Source organism: Molothrus aeneus, chromosome 3, assembly GCF_037042795.1.
Source record: "Molothrus aeneus isolate 106 chromosome 3, BPBGC_Maene_1.0, whole genome shotgun sequence".
NCBI lineage: Eukaryota > Metazoa > Chordata > Aves > Passeriformes > Icteridae > Molothrus > Molothrus aeneus.
The window spans coordinates 18,385,189-18,408,774 of record NC_089648.1 but is presented as its reverse complement, the minus strand read 5'-3'; the positions used below and the strand labels follow the sequence as shown (position 1 = coordinate 18,408,774).

Below are 23,586 nucleotides of genomic sequence, written 5' to 3'. Positions count from 1 at the left end.
CAATTTCCCCCTGTAATACCTATATTCATAAATGTTCTTGTGGTTATTTCTACGGCACTACTTTGGGGCTTCAAGGAATGCTGGAGCTTCTATCCCTCAGCATATTTTATTGCTGCAAGAACAGCAGGTCTTGATAACTAATTTTCATTTCTTTAGTTTAGAGTGCTTTTATGTAAGAAGTTGCCCAAGATTTGCTTCTTTTACAGTTCTGACGTTCTAGGTGGTGCTGTTTTCAGGATGTGCTTCTAAGAGATGCACCAAATTGAGTGATTGGATGGCTGGCAGACTTACAATCTGGCCCTAAAACCTGAGTGGCCGTTTAGTGCTTGTGAAGTGACAGAAAATTAGGGTTACTAAGATTTCTTTCACCTAACATGGAAGAAATTTTGTTTTCGTACATGTGGCAGATGGTCTGCTTTTCCAACCAGCCAGTGCTAACAACAAATACCACCACTAGGAGAAAGCGATTTCAGTACATCAACCGGAGTTTGCCAGCATTTCCAGCCCCTCCTTTGGGGCCTCAAAGCAATGTTTGGAAGCGTGGCTAAGTTTTCACTGGTTTCTCTAAGTTTTTCTCGGTACACCAGCACTGCGGTAGTGCCTTCAAATTCCTCTTCGCACCCGGATTCCTGTATGCGTATATATATATAGACACACACGTATATACATATATATATACACACACACATATATGTATACATATATACACATATATAGAGCATTAATTTCGTTTTATCTTTGCCCTGTCCCTCCACAGCAGCCCCCCAGGGAGGAAGCGAACAATGAGCCCGAGCTTTGCCGTGCTGGAGAGGTTCCCAGGGTACTTTCCATGCTCCAGGTGAGCGCAGCTTTCTCGAGGCATGGAGCCCCGGGAGGGCCCGATCGGGGCCTGCCTGGGGCGGACCCCACAGCCGGGGGCTCAGCGCAGGGCTGGGCTGGCCGGGCCCCTCCTGCGCCCCAGGCCCTGCTCCGGCCAGCTCCCTTCGCTCCATCCTCGGACCTGTTTCTGCCCCCCGGAGCCCCCGGCCCGCCTCGCCCCGGCCCCACCCCGGAAGCGCCTCTGGCCTGCCCGGAACCTCGGCAGCCGGAACGCAGCTTGGCGGCGCCGGGGCCGGGCCGGAGTGCGGCGCCAGCTGGGCCGTGGGGAAGATGGCGGCGGCCGTGGTGGGCCCACGTGGGCGCGGGACCGAGGGCACGGAGATGGACACGGACAGCGGTAACGGCAGCAGGCACGGGGTTGGGGCTCTCTCTTCTTCTGAAGCATCGCCGGCCGCCGCTGTGGGCCGTTTCTGACCTTGGAGGCTTCTCCTCTCTGCCCCGTCCCAGCCCGCCGGTGGGTCCGTGCCCCTTCACCCCCCCGGCTCCGGACCCGGGCCGAGGCTGGCGCCGGTCGGCGTGGGGGGAACGGGAGCTCCGGCCCCGGCCCTGCCCCTGCTGAGGCCGCTTCTAGCGGCGTGGGCGGTGGCTGCCATTCGCGCGGGGCCTGCTGGCTGCTCCTGCGCTGGCCCTTGGGCTGTTCCCACTCAGCCCGGGAGTACCGCCCACAGCTCCTTAATTCCCTCGGCCCACCGAAACAGCTTTCGCTGCCCACTTTCCTGGGAGAGAGGGGAACGACTGCAGAGCTGCACGAGTTCCGTGTCTGTGCCAGCCGGGATCTGCTTCTCACCGAAGGAAAGCCCTGGGACGCTCTCGTTCCAGTGATTAACCCTTAGCGCACGGTTCTGCATCGTTCTCGCCTCCTTGCGTGTTATGAGAGTGTTGCTAACCAGTTGTGATCACTTCTTCGTTCTATCCTGTGACTGGACTTCTTTTTCTCTTTATTCTGGGAGGAGTCAGGGTTGTGGCCGTTTGGAACTGTGGCTCCAGCATTCGTTCTGTTTGGTTTGAGCGCCAGAATTGAACCAAAGGGAAGCGTTGTGTGGGAGCTTCTTTCAGAGCTCGTTGCTTAAAGTTCGCTGTGTTTTAATTGTGTCTACACCTTGATCACTGAGCGAGTCTGAAAGAGTGAGATAGAGAGATGTGTATGTGTATTTCACAGCAACACACACAGAAACAATTAAAACTTTTTATATTAAATCTATGCTAGATATCAGTCTTTCTTATTCAGAATAGGGCCCCAGGCCTACTTCTGATTGAGTTAATCTGGTTTAAATTATTTTGAAATACCTCCTCTTTATCTCATGCTGTTGACTGATAGTCTGATGTATTAAAGAATAAATTATGGCAGGTAGTGGAAACCTTGTTAATTTTTCTGTAATTGTTGAAAGCAAAATGTTGTTGGTATTCTCCAATTTTATTGGCAGAAGATGTTATGTAAAGGAAATGATACATGTTTTTGCAAATTTCCTTTTTATAAGTCTGATCTGTTTTTTATGGCTAACTGCAAAAGTTCACCCTAAGCAGTGTGGGGGAGTCAGGTTTGGACTTTCTGTAGGTGTTTGCTTTTGTGTGTGTAAAAAAAGTCACAAACAGGGCTGATTCCTTGTTTAAAAGCTAAAGAGCAGCATGGACAAGGCCCAGGGGTGAAAACTTGACGTTGTTTTATGTGTAGGAACCAGGATGTGGCTCCTACATGTAAAACGTCATGTGGTGCTGCAATTACTTCTTTTCAGGCGATGGTTTGAATTTATTTTTTATTGGAAACTCAGAATATGGATGCAAATATCTAGAAGGATATTAAAGGATAAAAAGGATGCCTTTAAATAGTTACTGAATGTGTTGAGAAAATTTGCCACTTCTAAATTTCCAATTTGTAGTAAGGACTGTTGGAAAACACTCCCATAATTTATTTTGAGTGGAGCATGACATACCACTTGGTAGTAGTAAAAGTCATACTGACAATGACCAAGTATTCAGTCATTATTTCTCTTCCACATTTGTTCTGTAACCACAGACTCTCACTTTTTTCCATCAGGATAACCAAATGCTCCCCAAGCCTCTAAACATGCCTGGGCAGTAGAGGTTTTGTTTTAAATTCGTCAATGCTACTGTTTTGCTGCTATGTTGTTTGTTAGGTTTTTTCTGGTTGAAACAGGCACATGGAGAAGACAGAATAATGAATTAATGTGGCAGAAGAGTGTATGTTTATGGTTGATTAATAATTAAATAGACGGTTGATTAATGGGGAATATCATTAATAGCTGCCTGCATCGTTTCATGGAGAACAGATCTTGTGAAGCACTCCTGGCTTCATTCTCTTAATGGTTTGGTTGATAAAGGTACTTCATGGGATATAGTAGTGCTTACAAAGTAAAGGACTTGGCTCAGTAGAACTGTGGTTTAAAATTTAAATTTTCTTTTTTAAAGAGTTTGAGAGTGGTAAATGGATGAAAGTGAGTCACATGAGGAATCTGGGACTGGGTGGGATCAGAAACCAGCTTCCTTCTGTTCAGCATTTGGTTTTGCAGTCTTGAAAGTTGTATGTAAGATAATTAATTTAAAATTTAATGTGGCACAAATATTACTGGAATAGTAGTTAATGGTGGCAGGACTTGGTGTATGCTCTCCTCTTGATTACATGGTGAAGTGAAATAACTCAGCTTATTTCAGTACACCCTAAACTTGCAGCCCATTTCATTCTAGTTAATCACCTGCACTGTTGAAGACTTCTATTTTTGCAGTTTGACCTACTGAACAGAGTAATGAGGACTAGCTCTTCATGTATTTCTTGTGCTATCAATTTGGCTGTTTTCAGCTATCTTAATTCCAAACTTTGGTATTGTAACTTCAGTTCCTTCTTTTATTTTGAAGGGCTCATAGGGGTAAGGATTTTGACTTTGGGGGTGTTTTATACGTGTAACTTGAGCAGTTACTTACCCAGAAAAGCACAGTGCCTCTGGTTTCTTTTGAGCTGCCTGTCTTGATGCTGTATTCCACAGAGCAGTCTCCCCTGGGTTCATTATGCTTAGGTAATTGTATTTTTGCTGGCAGCGTTGTCTCTGAGCAGGTTTTGCTGTCACATAAGAAATGCCCCCCAGCTTCAGTTTAATTCCTGTGGCTGTTTGCAGCCAAACACCAGATGTCACTGTTGCAGTTTCTCTGGGAGTGTGTACAGGCATATGTGCACATATTTGTGTGGATAGGCATTTATAAGTTACACTTTTAAAACTGGAAAATAGACAGGTTTTCCCACCACAATTACCAGCCCTAAATATAAAAATTTTCAATAATCTAATAATAAATGTCTATGGCTGCCCTCTCCCTTTTGCGCAGCCTCTTTCAATCACTTTTGATCATCACTGAGGTGAGCAAGCATTGCACTGGATAGTTTCTAATAAATTCAGTATAATGGTGTGTGTCTGCTTGAGGAATTAATTGTAACAGCACATTTACAGTAATACCTTGCTCTGAACTTGGATAACATTTACATGTGGAGCAAATGGCACTAGTGAAGGATTCTTGTTATAAACAATTCCTGATACTTTTTTTTGCTTAATTTGTTTCCTTTTTTTTTTTTTATCCCTAGGTTCTGAGTTAAGCTCAGAACTTCCAGAAGACAGCTACTCTTCGGGAGGTGAAGCCCTGGATGGTGATGATGAAGATGAAGCAGCACCCCCTGGCAATGTGGCTGAAGAGGCAAAAAGCTCCAAAGATGGCCCAAGTTCAGGATGGGCAGATGCCATGGCAAAAGTGCTCAACAAAAAGATTCCACAGAATAAGTCCACCATCTTGGCCAAGAATAAAAGCCTGGAGAAGGAAAGAGAGAAAAAAAAGCAAGAGAGGCAAGAAAAGAAGATGAGGGTGAGAAAAAGATGCAGTATTCCATGTGCAGTGACTGTGAGATGGGCTACATGCAAGATAGTCTCAGAGCACTGTCTCAAATCTCTGCTGAGTCTGTCTCAGCTTTGGAGTCTCTCCTTCACAGTGATCTTGAGCAGATTAATTTTTTTTTACTTTCCAGTCATGCTGTGTAAGGTTTTTTCTCTTACTGCTTCTTATGGGTCATCAGGCAGGCTGAACATTGGCAGCAGGAGTGTTCCAGTCTGTCAGCTTAAGATGTTTTCTTTTTTGAGGGGCTGAAAGCAGCTACTTTAAGCTTGATTTTCTACTTGGCATTGTTAATTTGGGGTGAAATTCACTTTGTTGGCATTTCAAATTGAAATGGTTATCTACCATAGAAAGTGAGAGGGAGAAAGAGAAGAAGACTGCTTCCATTTAAATTGTACTGTGACTTCCAAAATCAAGGCCTCTAGGTTGAGACTGCAGTAATCAATGATGTGGTTGTGCATTGTTGTTTGCTCCCCTCAGTCATGAATAGAAAATAGTTTTCTCAATAGAAAACTTCTGATCGGAGCTTTCTATTACCATGTCTGTGCCCTAAACTGCTTCTGGTTCTGAAACTGGTATGAAGAAACCAAACCATGTTGGCAAGTCATTTGTTTGTGCCTTTAGTGGAACTTTTAATTCCAGGCTCTGGTTGATTTTCCTTCAGGCTAGAAATACATTAATAGTTTTAATGTCTCATCCTACCAGTTCTGTTTCTGTGGGATAACCAGGTTATTCACCTGACAGTTTGGGACATGCTGCAGTTGGGCCGTGGCTTGCCTTTAAATTCAGAGAGCTTCACTACAGCATCTGCACAGTTATGGTTGTCCTAAATACCTGCTCTCATCCAGTAAATATGTGAGAATACTGCAAAACAGAGATGGGCCACAGGTCCCCAAAGTGACTTGTTTGCTTTAGAAAAACTTGAAAGCAATTTGCCTTTCATTGATTTCTTGCTGATGAAAGGTAGGATAGGGCAGTTCTTTTGATCAAAGGCCAAAGCATGGTCATAAACTCAGAAATTCATAGTAGTCTGCCTGTAATTATAAAGATAAGGACTCTGAAATTCCATTAGAGACTTCTTGCATAAAACAGATTTAATGGAACATCACCAGGCCTCAAACACTGTTAAATTGTTCAGAGGGGAAGAAAAACTTACTCCTAAAGCAGAGGTCATGAAATACAGTGGTCTCCTATTGCAGCAGAATGGTTTTCTGTCTGCTGGTAGGGAAAGGGGACCAATTTGGTTTTGAAATGGAGAGCCTCCAAAAAATAGGCAAAAACCAATACTGTACACATGTCTTGTTGTCTGGTGGACACTTGGTGCTCTTCTTGTGTTAGAGTTCTGCCTGTTGTACTCTTTGCTGAGTGTTGCTTTGGTCACAAAGCCATACTGGGACCAGTTCTGTAGGGGGAAGTCAAATTCTCTACTTTCAAAATATGACATGCCAGTCTTGATGGACCCAGGATTTTACTATGTATAAATTTCTCTGTGATCAGCTCTGTGATCAGCTTGTGAAGTCTGGGATTTGAAGGCTGTCTTTGAATAATTTCCTTGCTCAAGGCAGTTGTATGAAAGCACCTTTTCCTAGGCTTTTGCTGCTGGATGTAGATGACTCTGAGATCTGAGTGTAGCCCCTGTTGTGTCAATGCAAGAGACTTGTCCAGCCCTATATTGGAGTTCCTTTTACTTTCAACCAGACTGAACTTTGTAGATACTTTTTTTTCCTCCTACTACATACTCTGTCAGGTCATGCTGCATTCTCAAATGTCCATGTTGTTTCACATAACAATATTTATAATGCAGCTTGATAAAAAGCGGGAATGGGAAATGATGTGCCGAGTGAAGCCAGATGTTGTCAAAGACCGAGAGAAGGAAAGAAATCTTCAGAGAATTGCCACAAGGTAAAAGTTTTTCTGAATGCTTTCCTTAAACGTACGTATATCAAAAAGAGGAGGAAAAGGCCTGTGCAGGTAATCTGTTTCCAATCAGATTGAACTCTTAAGAAGTGACTAGCAGGAGCTGAGAGATTTATAGACAGGTCTGCATTGTACAGTATCAAGTTCAACAAAAGATTTCAGAAGCTTTATGAAAGAGTAAAAATTTAGATGGGAATCTAATGTTTGCTTAGCAGGAGTGCTTTGTTGCATCCCCTCATTTTGTTAATTTAATGCCTTAAAAATGCAGAACAGTTGTTACTACTGTTCTGGTTTTTTGCTTCTCCACAGAGGATTCACCAGATCCACAGTTGTGAAGTTCAGCTGCCTGTTCACATTGTGGTAGTTTGATGTCACAGAACTAGCTGAACATTTTGATGTGCTGCCTTTATGTCCTTACTCATTCCTCTGCCCTATCCCCCAGCTTCAACTGCCGTTAAGAAACTTGCTTGAGTAATTTAATAACTGATTTTAGGACAAATAACATGCTCCCAAGGATGAAACATGCTCAAGGATGAAACTGATCTTAGTGCCATGTTATCAGGCTTACTTCAGAGTCTGAATAGTTTGTTACTGGTTCCTAGCAATAAGTATGAAGGAGGAGTAAAAATTGAAAGTCCTTTATATTCTAGTAAATGTTACTTCTTAACCAAATCGAGGTTCCAGGTCACCATTTTGGGGAGTTAGAAGCCATCCAGCATCTGCACTGATTGGCTTTAGTAGGGGGTTCATTTCTGTGGAAGGAACTTGAGTTAAAAGATTTGCTTTGTTGTCTTTTTCCCTGTCCCAGAGGTGTTGTACAATTATTCAATGCTGTCAGGACACACCAGAAGAAAATGGAAGAGGAGGTGAAGAAAGCAGGGAGCTCTGAGAGGAAGCGTGCTAAACTGATGTCTTCTGTTTCAAAGAGAGATTTCATTGATGTTCTAAGAAACATGGAGGGGGCTAAAGGAGCCAAGAATCCTGCTGGAAAGGCCACTAAAAGTAAACAGGTAGGCTTCATCTGTGAGAAAAAAAATCTTACAAAGTACCTTCTCAATATAATGACTCTCTGTTAATGTGCTTGCTCTTCATAAACCTCTGACCCCAATGGCTGGGATGTTTTGACTTGTGGAAGGGAACAAGTAGCCTATTTTCCCTGTCTTTTGACTATCAAAGTACAAAACACTGGAAGCTCTTCTGATAAGACATGGAGCCTTTTATGCACTTAACTTGGTTTAGCTATGTTTAAAAAAGATTATGAAACACTAGATTTTGTCTTGGATTTTACACCAGGCATGGAACAAACTGCTAGATTCTGGTGGGTTGTGACATTTGGAATTTGGCCAGTAAGAGTTAGCTCCTTGAAATTGTTAAAGACCTGGGGGCTGTTCATCTTACACAGTGTGTTAGACTGTACTTGTGTGTCCCCAGAGTTTGGTCATGTCAAACTCGCTTCCTCTGGGTGATTGGTGTCTGAAACTGAAGGTTTGCCATACAAAATGAGTACCACAACAGAAAGAAACACAGGCGTATTAAACCTTATATGTAGACTTTTCTTTCCCTGATTCTCTGTGTGCGTTGGGCTGGTGTGGCTTCCTTGCTCTTGAGATGTTTTGGAAAGAAATACATTCCACTTTTCCCAAATGTGTTTGAGACACAGTGTAGTTGTACTCATCCAACTCTTCATCAGTTCTTTCAGCTCACCAAGTAGCTCAGGGTTGAAAACAAGTTGCCCAGACAACTCTTTCTCGTATTTCAGAAGCTGCACGTTTTTGAAGCGTATTTGTGTTCAGGTTTGAACTCTGTGCTTGGTGGTGGGTGGAATACTGTAGTTGGCACAGACACACTGCAGTTAACTAAGTGCTTTTCCGTGCCAGCAAGAAATACTGGGAGACAACATTTTGTCATATGTTTTTTGTTTGTGTGCACTTGGGGAACATGCTGAAACACTGCCTGGCATGGAGTGCTCATACAATTTTCATGCAAGTGCAATATTAAAGTATTTTTTAAATTCTTTGGATAATGAGAACAATTTAGCTTGGTGCTGACACTTTATTTCTCCTTAAATAATTCCAGCTTGCTTGTTTGGGTGGGGGGACATGTGTATGTGTGTGGTTCTCTTTTTTTGGTTCATTTGTTTGTTTCTCCTCCCTTGGAGTAGCAAAATATTGGAAGAATGGCAGTGCCAACTACTGTTGTAGTCAGCATTAAATCAATATCTGAGCAAGAACTAGGACCTTTGTTTTGTGCCACATTGTAGCAGGGCAATTTTTTAATTGCTAGGTCAGAAAACACAGATTGCAAATGTTTCTATGCTAAAGAAAAGTTTTATTTTGGCAGCATCAGTAATAGCATATTTCCATTCAAGACCTCTGGAGATGCTATAGCTGCTGGCTGGTTAGTCTTGGGTTTGAGTATTAATGTAGGTGCTGCTTTCGCATTGCTTGTGCACAAAAGCTGGGGTGGGGATCGGGATTTTTGGTTGGGTTTTTTAACTGTATGTCTGCCTAGACAGACCACCCCCCTTCCTCTCTCCCTTGTTTCAGTGATTCTTCAGCCTTTGCTTCAGTGACTCTCCATTCAGTTTAATAGTGAACCAAACTCTTCAATAACTCCTTTTCAAGCTGTTCCTAATCTGCCTTATTTTCTCTTGAGAACATATCTTACTCATTTAGCAAGCTCCCCTCCTGGTAGTTGTTGAGGGTTGAGGTTGAGGCCAAAATCTGCTCTTCATTCTCTTTCTCAGAATTACACAAATATTTAGCCACTGAACACTTCTGCTGGCCTCCACTGTCATATCTCTGCTTCTTGGTCTTTGAGAGTGTTTCAGAGGGTAGGAAACCTGGATGAGGTTTTTCGGTAGTAAATTCCTTGCAGCAGGGTTTCAGCAGATTGCTTGTGCCATCTGAAAGCTTTTGTTTGTTTGTTTTGTGGGTTTGTTTTTAGCAGTCAAGAGTATAGAGTGTATTCCTTTTTTAAAAAGGGGGGGGAGATACATTTATTTATCTCAGCAAAAACAATGGAAGAGATGCCAATCCCAAAATCCAGGCACTCTGCCATCAATTAAAAGGCAGTCCAGAACAATAAAAACATTACCCCACCCACATAAAACAAGCAGTCAGCAGGAAAAATAGCAGAAAAAAGTTTTACCAGTGAAAGCAAACCTTTTTTGACTCAAGCCTTGTGCTGTGACAAGACTTGACTGTATTTTGAGAATGGGTGAAAGCGTTTTCTTGCTCTGCAGCAGTTTTTAAATGCAAAATGTGCTTTGCATTTTTAAAAGTTTGGCAATTTCTTTCACGTGTCAGGGGTTGTTGAAGAAACCCCTTATAAAGCTCTGTTGATTGACTGTTTAGCCAAGTATATTTATGTGTGAAAAAAAGAAATTAAATGCTCTGTAAAGGCCCATCTGCAGTGGTATAATTTCAAAGTAGCATGACCACTTTTTGAATTTTGTTCTCTGTTTCCATCAGCTTTATGCGTGCCTGGGAAGGGCAGGTAACATGTGCCCCACTAGAACATTGTTCATAGTCTTGTTTACTTTTAGCCATTGGCCTAAATGTTACTTGGCATATACCTAACCAACTTAACTATGAAGGAAAGACTGTAAGGCTGTGTAAGTTTTCCTGTGCCCTTCATGTGAAATTGTAGCCCTTCTTGGAGTTCTCTGTGCCCAGCTGGGAGTAATTATTTTTCTGAGCTGGAGCCAAAAGCTTTGCCTTTCATATCATTTGCTGTTTATCAAAGTATTTCTTAATCCTTGCTGAGCCAGCTGACTTGTGTAATATTTTTTCCTGTTTTTTTTCCAAGTTACTATGCATGATGCTTGCCTCTGGGTAAGATCATCTAATTTCTCTCCCCTCACCACCTTGTCTGAAGCCTTGCAATGTTGGAGAAAAATGTAGTCATTAAAAAAAATAATAATAAAAATCCCACTTGTTTGTGTTCAGATGGGCTTTAAGTTTTGGGTTGGGCTTTTTCTATGAATCTTTTATTGGCAGATATGAGAGCTTTCAATTTGTTAAACAAAATCCTTACACACCAGCTTTTCTTTTCATAATGTGTTGGTCATATCTTCTTGTAAGACATTACAAGAAACTTTATGAAACTATAGGTTTAGAAAGGGTACGTGTCAAAAGCACTGTTTTTTCATGCCTGGAGACTGAAGTTATTTTATGTCTATAGAAAGAATACAGAAGTAGGTAGTGGCAGTAAAGGATTCCTTGTAGGAACCTTTTGTTTTCTTTAGGTCCTTAATACAGGGTGCTCTTAGGAAGTACCCTTGCTTCCAGGGTCGAGTGAAGTTTCTGTTCTCCTAGAGTTGCACAGATAGGTTGGCTAATGTACCAAACTACATGAAGTCTTGAAATCTTAATTGTAAGAAGACAAGCAAATTCAGAGGAAATTCAGAGTTATTCTCCACGCTTGCTGTGTATTAGTTACAATTTCATTGTGACTTTTGTAATTTGTGCTGGTCCCTGTTAAGCATTTTACTGTGTGGTAAAACATTTTTTAGTGACACATAAACAACTGGCATGAAAGTTACAGATGCTCTTTAAGACAAGCATAACCTGCGCTCATTGACCTTTCATTTTTTATTAGGACTTTGTAGAATGGTTTTGCTTCAACTTGTAAACTTTCTTAAACCAGATCTGTTGCAGAACATTTCAGTGGTGAAAGTAAGAGCAGGATTTCCTGGTCTACTTCAGTAACCATGATCCAAATTCTGCAAGGTAATCTTTCTGTAAGCTAGGCTCACTACATGACCCCAAGGTACAATTTGCTTCCTGTGTTGGGATGACATCTGGAAAAAAATGGTGTGTTGGTCTCAAAATAGTACCTATTCTAAAATAAATTATTGATGGGAAGGAAGATGAGTGGAGAAGAATATAAGTGCTATTTCATAGCAGCGATTGCTCATATGGGACTTAAAGTGCTTTTCCAGAAAAGTTACTCCTACCTCAAGCAAATTTTATAAGTGCTCCAAGTATCTGGTAAGTAATTTGTAAGGATAGTGATTAGAGTCAGACTTACTATAGATTTTTCTTCTGTTCATGAGACTTTATTTTAAGCCGTAGTTTGAAGATTGTTCAAGGGCAGGAGGAATATTATGCTTCCAACTTTGACCACTGTTCTTGCTGGGGTACAAGGATTGTCATGGGGGCTTTCATTTTTTAAGATAAATGGGGTATAAATTATGCTTTCCAGCTTAAAAGTCGCATCAGTTTAAAAACTGAGAGTGACTGCCTTCTTTTCTTTGCAGCTTCTTGAGTACTGGCCATCAGCTTGGTCTGTTTCTTTCCACTGCTTTTACAGTGTAGAAATGCGGAGGGTGAAAAAAAAAACAACTGCTTTCATTCATATACCTCTTTGGAGTGACAATAGTCTGAACAGTTACTTCAACCTGCATTATGAAATTGTTTCTGAAGTGTGGATGAAGGCAGAGATGAATTCTGGAAATTTGGTAAGGTGTATCAACACCTCTTTCAATCTTATCAAGAAACTTCCTTAGGTGATAATAGCATTGCAGAGTAGCACAAGTTTATTGCTACAGCTGTTGTGTGCTGGTTTTACAGACCTAATTGAAGGAGTAACCAGGCATGCATATATTCCAGCAGATTTGAGGGGGCAGCCAAGTATTAATTTAGTTCAGCTGTAGCCAGAGTAGATATATTCTCCCAGTTTTAATAAATGTCTTCCCATCACATGCACAAAAACTTTTAATTTGGATTCCTTTGGAATCCTGCATTTTTATCTGTTTTTCCTAACTGTATGTACATTCTCTTGAAGGTTACCCCATATATGTTTGGAGCTGATGCTTTTAATGAAGTTTTTTGGTTTTGTACCAGAAAGTTGCTGACAACTAATTGTATGCTGTATTCTTAGGGATAAATACAGTGCAACCTGCCACCAGTTTGCTATATCCTATAATCCTTATGTTCTTTAAGGTAAAGGGTTGTTGTGCAGTACTAAAGGTTGTTTGATTATGACATTTTTCTTTTAAATTTGTTTAGAAGTTGTATTAACTTAAGAGAGTTTGGGTCATCAACAGGATTGGGTTTTTAAGACGTGCAATTGTTGTCATAGCAGGTAATGAAAATCTGTGTTAACATGGGAATATAGACCTTCTTCAATCTTTAAATGTCAATTTAAATTTGTCAGTGTTACAATATTTAAATGTGATTGATTCAGTGTCAATAAGTTGACACTGTAAATTCAACTCCACATAAGATAATTAAGGGTCATGTGAAGGGCAGTATTTTACTGGGTTTACCTTTTTTCCTATGGTATTATACTCAGATATCCCTTTCTGTCCTATTTATCAGATATTTGATCAGAAATCAGGAACGGAAAAGGCTGTGATTTTGCACTTTGTTCCCATCTACCTCTTTTTTTATCTTCTTCCCGTTCTGTGTTCCTGACAGGTTCTTTCCCCCTGCACCTGAGGGCCAAGCAAGTATCCCGTGCCTAATGCAGGAGCAGCCCTGACAGCTGTTTGCACAGAAAGGCCAGTCCCCTGTGTGTCATCATGAGTCACTCTCAGTTCAGTTGAATGCTGCCTGCTAAGATGCAGATAGTGTGTGATCAGTGAGGACAGATATCTTAAGAGAATTTGGATGCTGAATACTTACTGCATTTACTGAGGTGATGACCTGAGGTTTGGGGAGGGCAATCTTCCAGATGTTTATAACTTGTCCAGATCCAGGCAAATGTTCATGGAGATAGCAAAAGATATGTTGCCAGCTCCAAAACACATCCTTAACTGATTTTTAACTTTAATAAGAATGAATGATGCAAGGTTCCTGTAGAAAATGTCTCTGTCTTCCTTACAGCTGAAGACAAAATACTTTAAGTTTGTCTTTCTGTGAAAAGGAATGAAGTGGTTATATTTGAAACATTGCAGAATCCTTCACCATGAAGCAGTTGAAGCTTGGCAAATTTTTAAGTGAATATAAACAGGGACTTGTGATTGAAATGTCAGGCAATGCTGAGACAGCTCCATCTGTCATATTTGAGAGTAACTTGCCTTGCTATTTGTTTATTAGTGCACATGATAGTATGATGTGTTTTGTTTTCCCAGAAGATGTTGCAAGGCTTTTTTTTTTTTCAGTAAAACTATGTCAGAAACAACCACATTTGAAAAACTTGTGGCATATATCTTCTTTTGATCTTCCTGTGAGTATACAAAGCACAAAGAGTCAAATCCTATTAGACTTTTATCTGGTAAATCAAGTTGGAAGCCTTATAAAAGCAGCTCTCCACTCTTGGCTTTGTTCATAACTCTTATAGGCAGGGCAGTGTACTTAGAGAAAAATACATCTAAACATTTCATAAAGTTTTATAGAAAAATGTTCTCTGGAAGTAAGAAGGTTTGGGTGGAGCTTGTCTATCTGAATAAGTTTGTTTTCCCCATTTGAGCATTTGCTATTGGAAATTATCAAGGAAAGTGATTCCTTTACTTTGAAGTCTTATTAAGGTATAAAATGTTGTGATTTCCAGAGTGTGTGTGTTATAAATGACCTCTGTGAGTACCTGCTCATCTGTTTATCTTGGTCAATAGACTTCAGGAGTGGTGGATCATACTCCTTCCATCCTGCAATTGTTAGAGGGTTGCTGAGTTCAGTAATTTTTTTTCAGTCGTGTGGGAAGTCCCAGCCAGGTTTTAATGAATGTTTCTGAAATTTACTGAAAGATTAGAAAATGTACTTTTTAAAACCTGGTTAGTATTACAAATTATACTAAAACTACCTCTTGGAAAGGTCTGACCTCTTTTTGGTTTGCTGCTGAACTTTTGGACAGTGGTCTGCAGGGGGTCTGTGTCATTTCTTCTCCACCTGCAGCTGTTGGGAAAGCCCATACAGAAACATAGAGATGCAAAGGTCAGAAATGCAGAGAAAGGGGAGCCAGATGTTTAAGATAAGGGATTGGGATCCTGGGCAGTTTACATCTTCCTTCATCAGGCTGCTTTTAGAAAGCAGCCTGGGAGTGGTGAGGGGTGTGGTCTGTTCCTTAATGAGGTTGCCACTCGTACATGGCAATGTGAGGGGAAATTACAGAAATATAAGATCAGAGAAATTTGGATTTGGAGACCTCTAGGATATAACATAACCATTGAAGTAAAACCAAGGGCAATGACTGTAGGGAGGTGAAAACAGACAAGCTGCTTAGCAGACAGGAAAACGTCATTGTTTCACATTTAATAATAAAATTGCATAAAGCTTAGTTCCTTGTAGACTCTGTTTTGGTGTTTTTTTATTCCTCACCCTCCTACCTCAAAGGTTTTTGGATCCTTTCACTTCTTCTGGGATTCAAAAGTGGAAATCCTGAGTTAGGAAGAGGCTTTTTCCTTGCCCCACTTCCTTCTCATCAGCTGTTCTGTGAGATGATTTCTCAAGTTCTGGAAGGGACAGGCATGGTCATTACTGTAGCCCTTATTGTTTGCGACAGCCTTTTGGGACTCACTCCGTTATGCCTCTTGCTACATCATAATGAAAGACAGTGGATGATTTTAGCATCATTTGTTGGAAATAATTTGAGTGATATTCATATTATTTAAAAATTTGCAAACTGCTAATTTATTGAAAAAAAAAAAATCAGAAATACTCCAAACAGCTGCAGGTCTGCATGTTTCCTTACTGCAGGGCCAGCAGGCAAGCTTTTATAACAACTTGCAGAAAATTTTAGGTACCCAGCTGAGATAGTATAAGAGTCTTTCATAAATGGGTGACATCTGAGAAAAATCTGTTGTGACTGGAAAATGTTTCTCTAAAGTAAACTGTTGAAAGGCATTAAGATGTGACTCCTGAGAGATAGCACAGTGGAGGCCTTAATCTTGACTGCATACTTTTTTACTAGGTACTCTTGCTATATCTGTGTATTTTCCAGGTAGAGCTTGGTGGTTCAGGAACTGTGCAACTTGCTCCTGGTGTAGCATGCCCATGCTATACATCATGCTCATTAAAACATGGGGAGTCTTGATGCCAGTATGGCCAAACAGGTCATGCAGCAGCATGTGGTGGAATTCCTTGTGCAGCACAGGGGTTTCTGAGATGGCTGCTGTCGATGGCTGGAGTACAGCGCAGGCTGAGGAGTTCCAGAGCGTCCTGTGTGCAGAAAGGGCCTGTGTTACGCTTGAATTCTTAAACTATTTTTGCTTTTCCTGACAGAAATAATAATTTATGAGGTTTCTGGTGAACCAAGCCTGAGGAAATCTGTTCTTTCATAAGCTTTTTCTAAGATTCTTCTTTGCAATTGAGCATTTAATAACAACACTTCTGAATTTTCTTCGTTGCTTAGGCCCAGGTTTATGCTTGTTTTTAGAAATTCTGTAATTGAGTTCTGACCCCTCCAAAGCTGGGCCATGTTTAAGCCTCTGCGTGCCAACCCAAAGCATTCCTTCTCATTCACACATCCCCAGTTGTAGTAAATCCTAGAGGAGGATGTGAGGATGGGGAGATTCCTCGTGCAGGTCGTTACGCTCTGGGTGGTCTTCTGGCTGTGCTCAAAAGGAAAACCACTATTTGTTGTGCTTGTAGTAATAATTCCAGTGTGTTACTTTCAGAGAAGTTTGAACAGGAACAGCAGGTCTCAAAACACACTGTAAAAAAATTTCATTCTTAGATTATTTACTAGAGTTGCCAGAGCAGATCCTGGTGTATATGAGAAAGCTTGTGATCTGGGTAAATCCCCTGTCCCATTGTTGATACCCACAGTGCAGTGTCACTTCAAGTAAACCAGGGCAGTTTAGTTCAGTTGCTCTAATTTCTCATTCAGAGAGAGAATGCAGATGGGCATTGAATAACTCTCACCCTAAGGAATAAATGATTGTGCAGAATTAAACTGCAGCAGAATACATTTCTGTTGTGCAGCTCACATGTTCTGCAACCTGAAAATGCTTCCCAGAGTGAGTTGCTGTGAGAATTCAGCTCAGAAGTTCAAGATAATATCAGTGTAGGTTGTATTCTCAGTTTGCATATTTGTGGGGTTTTGGCTGTTTGGGATCAGGCTTACATAGGAGCCTTTCCTAGAGTCTTGCTGCAATTCAAATCAGATGAAGTTGCTGGCAGCACTAATGATCAAACCCAAGTATCATTTTCCTGTTAAAAATCATTACATTTTGTTTTCTGCTTACATTTCTGCTTTAGATACTTTGGCTGCAGTTTTTTTTCATTTCTTCCCAGCCTGGAGGAAATTTATTTTCTTAGCCTGTGAGCTCGCATATTGCTGAAAACTAACTTAGGAGAAATTATTATGCTGGTGTTCTTTGCTTTTCATTCCCTCCCCCTCTTCTGCCAAGTGGGGGTTTTATTATCATTATTATTGTTATTTTAAATTCAGATTTAACACAGCTCAGTTGTATGCCTGTGCTGCCTGATTGGGTTTTTTTGAGCTCAGTTTACATGGACTTGCTTGGGGATGAGAACCAGAATAGAAGCAGTCATTCAGAGCTAGATGCAGGCTGACAGGGAAGGTAATTGTCAGATGTATGTGAGAATGTGTTCTGGCAGTTACGCTTTTTAACTTCTTCCCCATGACAAAAGCTTCGCTGTGTCTCAAGGTCTTAAATGTTTGTACTGAGCAAAACAGGAACCTGGGGAGGCAGTTCAGATTAATTAGACACGTTAGAATTGTTTTCTCAGTGCTTAAATTTGTTGCTTGAGAGATATTTATGTTAGAAATTCCTTTCCTGACAGGTACAAATAAACATTTATTGTAGGTGATGGTAAAGAGAGATGCCCCTGCAAGCTCTGGCATTTCATCTTATACACAGAGCAAAGGCGTGGGGTCCAGTGTGCTGATTGTAATCCCTAGGTCTGAAAAATGTTCCTTTTTGGAAAGCCTGGAATTCCTGTCTTCTTCTGGACACTGCTCTCGGGGAATCTCCGCGGTGCTGTAGGTGTGTCTGTTGTTTTGCAGATGCAGAAGCTGGAGTTGCTCAAGTGACCCAAGCAGGTGGACAGTGGAGTGAAATGCTGTCTTTTGTCTGATTTCAAGGCATATCTTCTTTTAATGCCATTACTTACCAGTAAGCACTGTGGACTTTGGTCTGCTTCAGTGTAAGGTTCTGAAGAGCTCAGGCAGGTATCATCCTGCTTGAGACGGGGCAGAGAGGATTGATCCCACACCTTGGTGTCAGTGCTGTCTGCCACAGCTCCAGTGCTGAGTTTGGCAGGTCTCAGTTGAATATACTGTCTTGTCATTTACCAAGAGCAAATTTTGTCGCTCCAGTTTTTTGTGGTGGTAAAGAAATGAACAAAAACATGGAGATTTCAAACTTGATCTTACAGCTGCTGTTACTACCACAAGGCTTTCATAGACCAATTCCTTTAAAAGCATCCAGGAGGCAGTTCTAGCCTGGATCTTGGAAGGGTCAGCTGCTTGTTCTAATTGACAGAACTAAGCTTAGTTGGAGCTTAGTTTGGACGTCTGTTTGGTGGTTTTATTAGGACTTGGCCAAGAATTTCAGTTCCTCTTGTCCTGGTGCAGATTTTAGTAAGTGTGTCTTCAAAGCACAATTAGTTCAGGAAGTATGTCCCCACTACAGAGCCCTACTTGTGAGAGGCTTTAGCTAATGCTGTGATAGCCTAGCAAGTAGGCAAGCTTTTTTTGTTTTTTTTTTTTTAATTTATACTCTTTTTCAACTGGACTATGAGTCCATCAGAGCAAGTATCAGCACTAGTGTAACCACAGTGCATGCTTTGTTCTGCCTTATTTCAGCTCATGATAACAAGTTCATCACCAGCAATTAGTAAAACAACAGTGACTCTTGAGGTATTTTACTAATTGCTGCCTCTCAGACCTTTTGAAATAGGTTGCCAGACCCTTCTGGCAAAGAAAACCCAATTCCAATGTATAAAAGAGGAGAGGAAAGAAAGCAACACGAGAATTTTTCACTCCTTGCCTTACTGAAGGATTCACATTATGTAGCATTACACTCTGTTGTTTATATAGTCTGCTTTGTTTTCATTTGGGGATGTTCAAAGGGGACTTCAGTGTTGTAGTGAGATGTGCATGAACAGCTGACTGGGAGTTCAAAAGCATTTGTGTAGATTGAAAGTTGGTTTATTTTCCACGTGCCAAGAATCAGTTTTGTTTTATTTAGATGAAACTAGATTATGGCATTGAAAACCCAACTGTATTAACATTCTTACATAAAGCAAGTTGGGAAGTGATGTTACAGTTCAACTAATTGTTAATTATACAAATATTCTCACTGCATATTTTCTTAAGACTTTGGGAATGTTTTGTGATGTAGTAGATTTGGAGAGTTTTTATTCTGAGGGGAAAAGAAGTAGTAAATGAGTTAGGAATGAAGATACTAAATAAGGCGTTTTCTTCACTTGGAGGCATGCTTAAAATTGATTAAATATTTGCTTTCAAGCATTTAATCTTCATCTTTGAGGCATGAACATGCTACCTCTGTCTTTCTCCTTTGGGCTTGTTGTAAGACTCTATTCAGGCCTTTGTGGTGCCTTACAGAATGGGTAATGCTATGGAGGATCAGCATCCCTCTTTTGTTCAAGTCCTGCTTTTGTCCTGTTGTTCACTTGACATATCCAGAAAGAAGGGCTAATGGTTGCTGAATAGTAGCTTGGGATGAATTTGAGGATTGAGCTTTTCAAACCCTGAGCTTGCAACTGTCATTGCTGATAATAATCTACTCCTTCTGTGCTGTTAAAAACCAAAACAAAATAAGAAAAAAAAAAATTCCCCGTTCTCCACATCTGGAAAAAAAAAAGAGTTCTGTTGGGTAAATTGCTGAAAACAAAAAATGTAGATGTTTTGTAAGAAATGTGGGATATTTCCTTTTAAGTATTTCAGATTCAACTCTCCTAAATTTCACTGTTCAAATATTGATTTATCAAAGATCTGGGATTAAAAAAGAACTTGGTGATTTTTATGATTTTTTTTAACTGGTCTTTATTCTGCAAAGGCAAACAGGTACAACTGCAATACAGTTAAAAAGGAGGAAAACAATAGTTACCTTCTCCTTGCATCCCAGAACAGACTACCTGTCTTTGCACTATCATAACAACACAGATGAATCTTGTGAAAAATTTAATGTCTGCCTAGGGACCTACCTTATCTGTAGCTCTTTAAATCCAGGTAATTGATTGCCCCTTCTGAGATGATGTTAGGTTTACTGGGTGTAACACTTGAAGTAAATTGCTGCAAGAGTGGTGAGTGGTTAGGAGGCACTACCCTTGGGAAAAGGGGAATTGTTGGATGGGAGAAGCCATTAATGAGAGCATCTGTGAAGGCACAAAAGCAAACCCTAAACTGAAACCCAGTGCAAACATCTCGAGGAACAGCTGTAGAGTTTGTCTTTATTTGAGCTGGGCCCTGGGAAATTCCGTTTGGGAAGAAAAGGATAAGACTTCTTATCCTATTTTTTGTGAGGGCAGTGTTTGATGAAGAACTGCAGAAGTCACATGTAGCATTTCTGCTTTGATTACCTGTTAAAAACACATACCTTGTTTGGCAGGCATTTTGCACTCAGATAACTTCTGATGGGGTGATAGGACATGTTTTATTTACAGTAATGGACTTGCATTCTTCATTTCTTTTTTCTCCTGAAATCAAATTCTATATGCTGCTCTATCCCAAATCTTGATTCCCACAGGCTTCAGCTTAAATATGCAGTGGTATCACATTCCTAGATATGCATGGCACAAAAGAGGCGTGGACAGATGTCTACAGTGATCATACATGTACTGCAGGTTTTGCATCCAGGAGGCAAATCTTGTCCGCTGAGGATGCTGAGGTCCCTTCTTTGGAGCAGGGGAGTGGGGAAAGCCTCCCTGGGGTGCCAGTGTTAAATTTATTTCCAAAGACCTTGCAGAATTAAATTAGTATTTTCAGTGCCCCTAATTCCACTTTGGTAGGACAGTTTTGTGCTTGCCTGCTGGACACTGAGCCATGTTTTTCCTCAGAAATATTTTGCTGCTTAGGCATAAACACTGAAATAAATCCTTCCTCAGTACATCGAGCAGCTTTGAGTATTTTCCTCCGGAAAGGATGCAAGCATAGCTTCCAGCTGTTGTGTGAAAGTATTGCCACAGGATGGGGCTGTTGCACTGCCAAACGTCATCTGTCACCTCCGGGAACCGCGACCGAGCGCTGCTTCCAGCGCTAACCTGAAACTCCACTCCCGGCCCTTCTCTTTATTATTCACCAGCCCATGCAGTGGGCCTCGAGTTTATCCACTTCCAAGAGGTAGGAAATTTGAAGTAAGGTGTTGTTGGCTTGCTAAGAGTAGATCAACTTTGTTTCTTTTAGAGGCAGCTTTGTACCAATGACAAGCCCAGGTAGTGAGGTAATAATTCACATAAAGGGGATTTGGTTCACGTGTCACCGAATATGTTAAATATTAAATTTGAGGGGGGTTAAGCCTTTATTAAATCCATATTTGTGTTTTAGAAATGTGCCAAGAAGTGTTCTAATGAAGCAGCACCTGGGGGTTAATAAATGATATCATGAATCCATTCTGATTGCCAAGAAAGATTTTAATAAAGGAAGCAATGCCCAGGGTTGACTGTTTCATCCGTGAGGAATAATTGTTGTGTTTCCATATTTCTTTTATTGGTTGGTTAAAACAAGTTTGCATTTTAGCATCAAGTAATTTTTCGTTGTTCTGCATGTTTCTGTACCATTTGCACCAAGACCTGGCCCCCAGTCTGCTGATTGTAGGAGGTGTTATTTTGATTGCCTGGAGACCTTGCATCTTTTACTGCCTTTCATATTTATCTCGTTCCTCTGTTCTTTCTTCTCTTCCCCTCAACCATTCAGGGTGAAGTGAAGTCTGAAGAGGGGCCAGAATGGAATATATTGCGTGATGACTTCATGATGGGAGCATCTATGAAGGACTGGGACAAGGAAAGTGATGGAGAGGGCAACAGTGAAGAAGGAGGTGGTCTGAAACAAGAAGATGACAGTGACTGAATGAAAACCATTCAAGATAATGTTTTATCTTCTTACGTTTGTTTGGATAAAAAGTCAGCATTCTATGAATGTACAACACTTGGAGGATACCTCTTTTAAAAGGAAAAAAAAAAGACTTACACAACCTTGGAGTGTTTTCTCCTCCATGTCAAACTTTTATTTAATGTAGCTCCATTTGCTATACTGAAATCCTGAAATATTTTCCAAAACAAGTATAATTTTCAACATATTTCCAAAACATTTTGTACAGTCAAAATAGTGGCACTTGCCCAATGAAAGATAGATTTTGCCAAGGTCATTAAAAGTTTACACATTAGTCATGGCAATTGATGTATTAGTGTGCCTGCATTTCCAAATCACTGCTGCACTTTGAAAAGTTGTTGCAATTTGCAATAGAAATGGCTTACAATAAACACAGAAATGCTGTCACCTTGTAAAGTTATTGGACTCCTATACAGTCTTTACTACTTTGGCCAGAAAAGGTTCTGTAGATAATAAAGGAAAGTAACCATTCATGTGATAGTTCTGGTCTAGGAGCATTAATTTGATTGGAGACAACTCTGGAAACAGAATTGTAAAGACAGAGACTTGACCCTACTGATAGGGTTTAGTATTTATATATGTATATATATATGGTTTTTCCATTGCAAGTCTGAGATTGTATAAGCTAAGAGTCTGGTAGGAAAGGGCAGTCATTGCTATTTCACTGGGGAGGGAGAGCTTTTCTAACAATACCACAGAAAATGGTGTTCAGTGTTGTTATGGTGTTCTGGCCTTTTTCAATGAGGAGCCAGAGCTCTGAGATTGATCCTGTGGGTTTAGTCAGCTCTAATGCTAATTCCTCAGGTGTGCAAAGGGTCAAACCAAAGCCCTTCCTCTTAGTGTGGGCCATAACAGTAACAAATTTGGAAGTCATCTGTCAGGATAACACAATTGCCTTTCTTTAAGCTACAGCATTTCTCTTCAGTAGTTGTTGGTTGCAGAGGTGCATAAGCTAACACACATAAGAATATATTTTATGTAAGCATACGCAGAAGGAATTGTGTGGTGATAAGGGTGTTCTAAATGAGAGGCTGGGGTTGAATTCTGCTGCCTTTGCTGTTCCAGACTGACTATCTGATGCTGTGTCATTTGTTTAACTTTGCTATCACATTTCCCCATTTGCTACATGAAGAAAAAGCCTTGGGGCCCATTACTTGATAGTTAAAATGCATGGTACTGTTCTGTCCATTTCAACAGATACCTTACAGACAAACCTTTCTTTGTACCTGCTTATAGGCAAGATATGATTAGGAGCAACTTTGAAATTTTCAGTCTTCAGTATGGAAATGTGCAGTAGAATTTAGATTTTCCTAACAAAGGCATTGTTTGAACTTTGTGTATACTGCAGGATAAAAACTATGGGTACAAAATGGCAGAGAACCCCATCCCAACAACTGGCAATCATTGTCTTATCCCTAGCCTATTCATCTGGTATATATTGTAGCATAATTCTTCCAGGAGAACTCCAAGCTAACAGCAGAAATGTTTAGATTTTCAAGCTGTTTTGAGTGTTAAACATATTAGATATCTGAGGAGACATTAGTTTGTGGCCTGATATTTATTATCACAAATGAAGGCATACACCCAAAATACCAAGTGGCAAAACCACACAAGTTTTACATATGGTTATCCCAGCTTCTGAAGGCTTGACATCTGTACAGCTGTGCAGTGAGAGGCACCGTCTCATGAGTGCAGTGCAGAAACTGCTGCAATGGGGCTTGAGTCCATGAAGCAGCATAACAGTCTAACCTGACACTGCTCTCTCTCTACAGAGTTCAGCTGCTTTCTGTGGAAAAATTACATCAGCACCCTGAAATCTACAGTTGCTCTCTAGTTTCATATCAGCAGTTTCTTTCCATAATCAAACTTCTGGAAAATAATCTTAAGTTTTCCTTAGGAACTGTGACATCCTGAGGT

At 40.7% G+C, this 23,586-nt stretch overlaps 1 protein-coding gene across 1 annotated transcript; it reads left to right on the top strand.

The window, feature by feature from the left end:
- Positions 1-1,100: 1,100 nt before the first annotated feature.
- Positions 1,101-22,140, top strand: RRP15 (ribosomal RNA processing 15 homolog). The gene is made up of 5 exons (XM_066546412.1): positions 1,101-1,216; positions 4,466-4,740; positions 6,572-6,669; positions 7,493-7,694; positions 21,475-22,140. The coding sequence occupies exons 1-5, from the start codon at positions 1,150-1,152 to the stop codon at positions 21,625-21,627; spliced, it is 795 nt and encodes a 264-aa protein (XP_066402509.1). The 5' UTR covers positions 1,101-1,149; the 3' UTR covers positions 21,628-22,140.
- The last annotated feature ends 1,446 nt before the right edge of the window (positions 22,141-23,586 follow it).

Excerpts from the sequence above, each read along its gene's own strand:
- RRP15 (XM_066546412.1), top strand. The coding sequence starts at position 1,150 with ATGGCGGCGGCCGTGGTGGGCCCACGTGGGCGCGGGACCGAGGGCACG. Across the intron at positions 1,217-4,465 it reads GGAGATGGACACGGACAGCG|GTTCTGAGTTAAGCTCAGAA; the intron begins GTAACGGCAGCA and ends TTTTATCCCTAG. Across the intron at positions 4,741-6,571 it reads GGCAAGAAAAGAAGATGAGG|CTTGATAAAAAGCGGGAATG; the intron begins GTGAGAAAAAGA and ends TTTATAATGCAG.